Here is a 9,870-nt window from a genome sequence, read left to right as displayed (position 1 = left end):
ATGTACCTTAGAAAAGTGACAATTGTCATAATCATCATTTTTAAGTTTTTTCGAATTTTTTTGAAGCAAATAGGTAAAAATATATATTGTAAACATGTTAAATTAAATTTTAAATGAATATGTACCTTAGAAAAGTGACAATTGTCATAATCGTCATTTTTAAGTTTTGTCGAATTTTTTTGAAGCTAATAGGTAAAAATATATATTGTAAACAAGTTAAATTAAATTTTCAGTGAATACGTACCTTAGAAAAGTTACAATTGTCTTAATCGTCATCTTTAAGTTTTTTTAAAACTTTCTTTTAATCTTAGTGGTTTTTAATATTATAAAGTTCTAAAATTTTATTTTTATAAAGAAATTTATATTGCCATTTTTTTTAACACCACGCTTGAAATGTAAAAATTAAAAAAACATTTTATTTATGTTTAAAGTCTTGTAAAAAGTTTTGGATATTTATTTTCTAAAACTATTGGATCTAGTAATAAGGTGTCACTGCAATTATATTTTATTCCAATGAGGAAAATTTTATTTAAAATTGTTTTAAGCCTATTTAAAAAATTTTGATATTGGAAAGATGTTATAAAATATTTGGATTCAGTAAGAAATTTTTTCTTTCATTACTTTTTGACTCCACCCTTAAAAATCTAGAAATATAAAAAAAATTATACTTATTTTCAGACTAGTAAAAAGTTTTTATAATTAGAAAAATATTTCTAAACCTTAATATTGATATTGCTATTATATTATATTTTATTCTTTTTTTTTTTTACTTAAACTTAGTTTATAATATTTGGTATTAGATATGAGTGGTATATAATTTGAAACTTTTTAAAGGATTGGTAGATAATAGGAAAATACAGGGCAAATTGAGCAAGGAACTCATTTTTAAATTTAAAACATATATTTTTCCTAATCTTATAAAAATATTAAGTAATATGTAACTACTATAAATTTTTTATATCAAATTTGATTTGAAACACAAGATTTTAATTATTATTTGATTTAAGATCATGGATATAATTCTTGACAAATTTTAAATTATTTTTCATAATTTCTGAGTTTTACAAATATTTTGTTTACATATCACGATTGTTAAAGCGAGTGTTAGCGGGCCTTGTTAAACCCCCTAAATACTTTCTACCACTAATGTATCATTATAAATTATAATTTTTAATTGATTTTTTTTCTTTGGTAATTGTGTGGATGACTTATGCAAAATCCAAATATTCATACTTAAGAATGAATATCATAAAAAAAATTAGTAAAACATTTAGACCTTCAGAGATACTACTAATTAGGAATTAAATTTTTTTTATCTATAAACCCCCCCCCCCCCCCTTTCTTTTTAGAAATAATAACTATTTTAATTTAAAAATGGTATATTTAAAATTATTCATTTATCGCAAGTAAGTCTCTTATATTTTATAAGTAAAAATTTACAAATGCAAAATATATAATGCCATATCTTTATTATTTTCATAAATAAAAAATAAAAATTATATGCATAAATCAAATAACAAATAATGGAAAAATAACAAATTATACAAAAAATTAGTCACGCAAATTTAAAACATTAACATCCCATGAATTTATACATAGGCATTGTTTTAACGTTGTGGCTGACATCCTATTCCTCTTCTTAGTAATGGTTGCGCCAGCTCGAGAAAAAATATGTTCGCTTGCTACGGACGTAGTTTGTTCGCATAAGTAATCCTTGGCCATTGTCGACAGCTTTGGAAAACGATTAGCGTTTCGAGCCACAAATCTATAATATCAACAGAGGTTTGAGCAACCGGATCTGTTAAATATTCTTCGATTTCTTCTCCGTCTAAATTTGGCATAATGTAAGATTTCCTTAATATATAATATTTAAAATTAAATTAACTATTTATTATATAATCAACAAACATATTTTAAAATGCCTATTTTGCAACTATATGCTTTATTGATTTTATAAGTTCTTAAGTCTCTATTTTTAAATGTTTAATAAATATTTATATTAACTCAAATTACTATCATAATTTTTGTTTAATGTAAGCATAATATTTAAATTTAGTCACTCCAATATAGCTTCAAAAATGTTTGTTAGAAGTTTTTATAATGAGTATTCTATATAATTAAATATTTATATTTACCTTCTTAACTCATTCAGAATACTGACAGACATTAGATTGGATTCATTATTATCCTCCTCCTCGAAATCATATATCGATTTCGATGTACAATAATCATCAAAACTTTTTTGAATTTTTGATAAAACCCAAGGTTATTTATGAAATTTAATAAAAATGTTTTCTTAATTCTTAAATCAAGAAATGATGATGCATAATTTGAAAATGTGGTAAAATATTCGATATAAAATATTATTTGAATAATTTATATATGGGTCAGGATTTTATGTGGCAGTCACTTTAGCTAACTGAAATATAATTTTACCTGAAAATCTTCACCAAATTGAGAATGACTTAAATTTTCAAATGGGGAATCATCCAAAAAAGATAAACTGTCAGATGGAGTGAAAATATCCTGATCCATAATAAAAAGTAAAAAAATATTTTTTAATTTATAAGAGAAAGGAAAAAATATTATATTTTAAAAGTAATAAAAATATTATATTTATATTATATTTTAAGTAAAAAATTATATTTTAAGTAAAAAAAATTAAGTAAAAAAAATTCGCAAGGTCTATAAGTCGAAAGGCTTGGTAATACGAAAGGCTAAAAAATAATATTGAAAATAAAAATAACAAAGAAAATGATTAATGAGATATTTGATTGATTTATTGCTTTTTTAGAGAAAAAATATTATAATAATTACATTATAATATATTAAAAATATGGAAATTTTAAGATCTTTTCAATTTTTTTAATTCTTTGAAATAATTTGCGGTTTTTAAAAATTAATTTTATTATATTAATTTATAAATAAATTTTATTATATTAATTTTTATAATATTTGGTTATGATTTTATATATTAAGTAAGTATAAATATATTGTAATTAGTTGATAAAGAAGTAAATAAGAAACATAAATTTTTTAAGGTATTTTTAATTTGAGAAAGCATTTAAGAAAGGAAAGGCTAACATCTTAAACGTAATTTTGAATATAATTATATCATTGAACTCAGATTTTAATTCTCTGTCCAAAACCGGTTAGATGTATTTTTTTACGTTTCCGGTTCACAAAATAAATTTTTTGTCGCGAAAGACTTTTATAGGGGAAAGGCTAACATCTTAAACGTAATTTTAAATATATTTATATCATTGAACTCAGAATTTAATTCTCTATCCAAAACCGCTTATATGTATTTTTTTATATTTCCGGTTCACAAAATAAATATTTTGTCGCGAAAGACATTTATAGGGGAAAGGCTAACATCTTAAACGTAATTTTGAATATAATTATATCATTGAACTCAGAATTTAGTTTTTTATCCAAAACCCCTTAGATGTATTTTTTTACGTTTTCGGTTCACAAAATAATTTTTTTGTCGCGAAAGCCTTTTATAGGGGAAAGGCTAACATCTTATAAATTCTGAGTACAATGATATAATTATATTCAAAATTACGTTTAAGATGTTAGCCTTTCCCTTATAAAAGGCTTTCGCGACAAAAAAATTATTTTATTAACCGGAAACGTAAAAAAGTTTATCTAAGCAGTTTTGGATAGAGAATTAAATTCTGAGTTCATTGATATAATTATATTCAAAATTACGTTTAAGATGTTAGCCTTTCCCTTCTTAAATGCTTTCTCAAATTAAAAAACCTTAAAAAATTTATATTTCTTATTTACTTCTTTATCAACTAATTACAATATATTTATACTTACTTAATATATAAAATCATAACCAAATATTATAAAAATTAATATAATAAAATCAAAAATATATTATTATAATATATAATAATACTATTAAAAAAAAGAACGGAGATGGTGTGGCGCAGGGAAACAAAAATGAAAAAGGGACGTAAGTGTTGTTTAGGATAGCTCTTTGGCTAGAAGACTACCATTGAAACTGATATAATTAGCTTTGAGAATCGCTATGGATAGTCGTTGACGAAGAAAAAAACCCTCTCGAGGTTCTTCTGAGAGTTTGCTGATTTGTGATCCTAAGTTTTTGAAAAATGCTAAGGCGAGTTTGCCGAAGGTGCCAAGAGTGGTTGATATGATTGGGATAAAGCAATGATCGTTCATTATTTCTGTGTATTTAGAAGTTTTAAGTTGTTCCTTCTGGTCAAGGATGTTGATGGCGTGGTTGGATGGGGCCAAGGGGTCAATACAGGAATAGTCCCATACCAAAAGTTGGCCTCTCCTCCATGGGATTTGAGAGATCCCGTCAGGACGTTTACCGTCAGATCTAAAAAGACCCTGTGGTTCTATAGTGGAAGGAATTTGGGCGGATTTCAGAGCATGTTGGATGATTGTATTACATTGCTTGTGTCTGATGAATCGTCCATTGCAGGAGCGACAATGTAAACTATGTCTACCCTTCGAGTCAACTGGCGAGTTGCACCCTGAGCAGATGTGAGGGTGAGTGATGGAACAATTTAGACGAATGCCGATGGCGTGGGTAAATTCATTGTTAGATAGTTGAAGCTGAAGATTGGTAGAAGGGATGGCCTCAAGAAACTCATGTCCCGTACCATTGAGCAGGGAAGAGAATAGGGTGCGGTCGGTAGATTGCATAATTTAAAAATTAATATATAAAATTAATTTTTAAAAACCGCAAATTATTTCAAAGAATTAATAAAAAAATTGAAAAGATCTTAAAATTTCCATATTTTTAATATATTATAATGTAATGTAATTATAATACTTTTTCTCTAAAAAAAGCAATAAATCAATCAAATATCTCATTAATCATTTTCTTTGTTATTTTTATTTTCAATATTATTTTTTAGCCTTTCGTATTACCAAGCCTTTCGACTTATAGACCTTGCGTTATTCAAATATTTATTAGTTTTTTTTATATTGTTATAAATTTTTATATTCGGAACATAATTTGAATCCCAAAAAAATAATTAATAAAAACCAACATCACGACAAGATAGACCCATTAAAATGGTTTTGCACAGATTTATTTGATATAAAATCTTTGTTTAAAAAAAATATACATAGTGGATTACATATAAAATGTTAAATTATTATAATAATACAATAATAAAGTTATTTTAATTTAATGAATAGATGATAAAATTGTTATAATGAATAGTTAATTATTCACATTATCTTCTCTTTGTTTAGAAAAGTATATATCGAAATAATGTCGTTTATATATTTTCTTCTATATATTATAGTATAAACCTCTAATAGAAATAATTTGAAATCAAATTTGATATTGATCATCAAAATGAAAAAAAAATAAGTATAAAGTAGGAAAGATCTTTCTAAATAGAATTGAACCTAGGTATAGGTCTCTACTCAAAAATATTATATTCCTATATATATTCTTACTGATTATGATTGATTTTGTAATTTCATAATTTAATGTCAAAACTCAGAATTTTGAGCAAAAATAATTAATTTCTTGAACAAGATATTTAACCAAAATTTCATATAATTATCCGAAACATTAATATTCTATAAAGGTTCATTTTCTTTTTATCGCCTAAAAATTATTAAGAACTATTAACATGATTGAATCAAATTGATCTATCAATTTCTGAATAAAAATTATGATTTAAATCAATTTCATTTTATGTTTGTATGTTTATAGTTAGTTTAAATTAAAAATTAATTGCTGATATTATTAATAAAGTAAATGATTTACATCGTTACGTTAATTCTAAAATTAAATTTTTGGAAAATTTTAAACTGCAATTTAAAAAAAAACATTAGTATTGTTAAAGAAATCAATCTAGTTCTCAAAATTCTCTCTAGGTTTTTCTGTCATGTATAAATATTTATTCTATATTTTGTTTATATACTAATATAACTTGGATCCACTTTATAAATATTAATTCTAATATGTGCCGCATTGGTGGAATCCAAGGGAATTCGGAATATCTCAATTTTAAATCATTTGCATGGGGGTGATTTCTAAATTTGAAAACCTTGATTGGAAAAGTGTTCCACCATGTATAGACTATCTACCCTTCATCAATTTTCATCATGAATAAAAATTTACATAAAAATATAAAAATTAGTTTAAATTAAGAGCTGCATACTCTACATCTGCTGAAATACGTTTACGATTAAACCAGGTTTTTACAAATTTAAAAAATTTCTTCTTATTAACTGATTTAAAATTGAGAGATTTCGAATCTCCATGAATTACAAATTACCTAACGCCATATATACTGGAATTAATATTTATAAACAACTGAAATTTTTAGTAGATAAACATAATATAGAATAAATAATTAATAAACAGAACAGAAATACTAGAAGTAAATTTAAAATTTTTTGTACCAATATTAAATAAAATTTAAAGCAGTTTATTATTATAATATATACCAAAAAATTAACTTTAAGATTAAACGTAATGCGGAACATGTAAAATCCTTTGATCTAATAATATTTGCAACTAATTTTTAATTAAGACATTAAAAATTTAAGTAAATGAGATATACATAATAAAAACATAAAATATTATTATTTAAACTATGATTTTTATTCAAAAAATGTGAAATAATGCTAACCCTAGCTCTCAATATTTCTAAGCTATAAAAAAGAACATTTACCCTTAAAGGATATTGATGACTCACGATGTGATATAGTGCACTTTTGGTTAAATGCCCTTATAATTTATGAAAGTTAAAAAAAATCTCTCATAATCCTGAATTTTGACATTATTAAATTTAAAATTTTGGGAAATTGTAGTCCGACATCCGATTTTATAGAATGACCGTTTTCATATTTTTATACAAAATTCAATTAATTAGGTAAAATAAAGGAAATATTTTTAAGGGCGGTAGAGAATATCTATAACTAGGAGAGGTCCCGAGTTTATTGGTTATTTTACTTTCATTTTAATTTTATATTTCAAATTATATGGTTTACAAGTTTATATTATAATATAAAAAAATATATAAATGCGACATTATTTTGATTTACAAAAACTAAAAAATAATATGAATAATCATCTAATTCATTATAATAATTTTATCATTGTATTAATAAAATTTAACGTATTATATGCAATCCACTACTCATATTTTTTCAACCACCTCATTCTGTATAAATATGTGTAAAACCATTTTAATCGGTTTGTCTATTACCTTATTCATAATAAACATTAGATGGTTGAAGAAGTCCTCGTATATTCTCGAAAGTCGCTCTATTTTACAATGGGACAAATATAATATCTTGTATACATCACACGACAGAAATAAAATTCATAGCCTTAATGATACCAAAGAATTCAAGCATCATGCTCAAAATTCTTCAAATCTCGCAAAAATAAAATACAAACGTATCAATTATACCGACCCGGAGGTTTGTGGTGAAGTTTGTGATCTTAATATTCACGGGTACCCCACAAAATTTTGGCCTTTCATCATAAAAAATATCGATTGCCCCTTAATGATGAAAAAATTAACCAAAACAATTAAAACAGAATGGCCACCGCCTAAACAACCACCCATTGAAATGTACGATGATTTTACGATGTTTGGCAGGATGCCCTTAGATAAAAATTTATGGTATTTTCAAGAAAAATATTTAGGTAATATGAAATCGACACCTATCACGAAAGAAGAAATACAATTTAAAATTACAGCCAGGGCCCTAAGATGGAAAATGTCAACGTATGGAATAGTCGAAGAAGATCTTTTACAAGCGGCTTTAATTAAATATTCGCAAGGGGTGCAAGATAAAATAGGACTGGATTTCGGTAGCAGTGACCCTTGGATTACATCGATAGCTCTGCTGAATGGGGCTTCTAAAATGTATATGTTTGATTACATAAAGACCGTTTCATTAGATGATGAGATAGAAACGTTGACACAGCTTCAATTATATCGTATCTGGCATCAACAATTGACAATTATGGACGAAAATAAATTACGTGAATCAAGTTTAACTCGGAGTAAAAAGGGCAGGAAAAATCATTCGCTTATGTTTGATTTTGCAATATCATTTTCGTCAATCGAACATTCGGGGCTAGGAAGATTTGGTGATCCCTTGAATCCATATGGAGATTTAGAAGCGATGGCTCAAATGTGGTGTGTAATGAAACCAGGAGCAATTTTATTTCTCAATGTACCCTTCCATCAAAATGGTTCGAGTTTAGTGTGGAATGCTCATAGAATATATGGTTACAATCGATTACAACATTTAACCGCTAATTGGAAAATTTTACAGGAATTCAATTCTTGTCAGTTGACAAATGGCCTTATGTGTGATGGGGGATTTGCTGTCTTGTGGGTATTAGAGAGAGTTTAAACAATTCGTCTTTAGTCCTATATGAATTAGGTCAAAATATTTATAAAAAAACCTGTCCTATTTTTTATAGAAAAATGAGGAATGTTTTATTACTTTAAAATTGTTGCTAATTATAAAAAAAATAAATTGTATTATCAAATTTTGATCTAATTTGCAAGAAAATTTTTTTTTTTATAACAAACTTAAGAATAGTAATCTAAAATATGATATTATTAATCAAATTTTAAATAGTTAATTAATAATACTAAGAATTAATATATATAAATCTAAATATCAAACTTAAGGAAAATTTAAATCTTAAATATATATATAAAATTTCTATATATTCATCACAATAGTTTAAATCTGTGAAGAATGCCCCTTACTCTCAATCCTTCCCTTTAATAATATATCTTATAAATCCAAAATTCCTTTTATTCACAATGATAAAATAACAACTAATATAAAAATACTAGATGATAACGCGTCAAGAATGACTGGAAATCAGGATTTTCTTCTTTGCTCAATGATGGATGAATAATAATTTTGGTAGTTGAGAACTGAAATAAAACATTTAAATAATCATAATGAATTTAAAAATAAAATAAAAATCAGATTTATGGGCCTTGGTTTTTTGATGAGGCCGAGCCCAGACCTGCAAAATAAATAACTTGTTTTAGGCCAATGTCTGACCCATAGTTAATAATAAAAAAATTATCAAACGTCCAAGCTCATAATAATTTTCCCCAAGCCCAGCCCAATATAATTTATGAAAATATTTTCCAAGCCCAGTTTAACTTATAATAATTTTATAAAAAATTTTCTCAAGCCTGGCCAACCCATAGTAATTTTCAAATTTTTTTTCCAAACCTGGAGATAGGTAAATCTCTAAAAACCATATCTATTTTTTATTCAAACTTAACCCAGCTCACCCCTACTTCAGACCAAGGCTAACCCATTTAGACTAAGAGTGAATACTATTTTTTTGGATAAAAATAATATTTAAATTAGCTTTTACCTGAGGGCCATATAAATTGTGTTAAATATTACACCTATGCCTAATATTAAAAAAATTCCCAAGCCAGATCCACGCACTTGGGAAAATTTTCTCAAACCTGCCAAAGACCATAATAATTTTGGTAGTTGAGAACTGAAATAAAATATATAAAAAGTCACAATGCATTTAAAAATACAATCAGAATATGAAAGTCATGGGCCTTGGTTTGTGATCAGGCCTGGCCATGTCTTCAAAAATCAGGCCAATTTCTAGCACATATTTAAAATTAAAAAATTTTTTGAAAAATGTTTAGCAAGCTATGTTCAAATCCAAATTATTTGTGAAAAATATTTACCATGCCCAGGAAAACTCAGTATAATTTATTTTTTCCTTGGATCCTGAAAAATAGTAAGGGGTTTATAAGAATTAAATCTGTCTAATATATGTATATATTAATTGGGAAAATTTTTCAAAATTATCATCAAATGAAGGGGAAATATCTGATTTAC

At 25.5% G+C, this 9,870-nt stretch overlaps 1 protein-coding gene and 1 long non-coding RNA gene across 2 annotated transcripts; one reads left to right on the top strand and one right to left on the bottom strand.

Moving 5' to 3' along the window:
* Positions 1–1,454: 1,454 nt before the first annotated feature.
* Positions 1,455–2,603, bottom strand: LOC135923611 (uncharacterized). Its single transcript, XR_010571251.1, has 2 exons — positions 2,136–2,603; positions 1,455–1,854 (listed from the first exon to the last, which is right to left on the bottom strand). It is a non-coding gene; the product is annotated as an uncharacterized LOC135923611 (long non-coding RNA).
* On the top strand, positions 2,420–8,458 carry LOC135923610 (uncharacterized). Its single transcript, XM_065458456.1, has 2 exons — positions 2,420–2,543; positions 7,242–8,458. Exon 2 carries the CDS (start codon positions 7,525–7,527, stop codon positions 8,383–8,385), a length of 861 nt encoding a protein of 286 aa, XP_065314528.1. The 5' UTR covers positions 2,420–2,543; positions 7,242–7,524; the 3' UTR covers positions 8,386–8,458.
* The last annotated feature ends 1,412 nt before the right edge of the window (positions 8,459–9,870 follow it).

The sequence above is a fragment of the Gordionus sp. m RMFG-2023 genome, chromosome 2 (genome assembly GCF_954871325.1).
Source record: "Gordionus sp. m RMFG-2023 chromosome 2, tfGorSpeb1-WG-v2, whole genome shotgun sequence".
In the NCBI taxonomy this organism is placed as follows: domain Eukaryota; kingdom Metazoa; phylum Nematomorpha; class Gordioida; order Chordodea; family Parachordodidae; genus Gordionus; species Gordionus sp. m RMFG-2023.
The sequence above is the reverse complement of the archived record's forward strand: the minus strand, read 5'-3'. Positions and strand labels throughout refer to the sequence as shown.

Bases quoted from the DNA above. Each gene is read 5' to 3' on its own strand.
- LOC135923610 (XM_065458456.1), top strand. From the start codon at position 7,525: ATGATGAAAAAATTAACCAAAACAATTAAAACAGAATGGCCACCGCCT.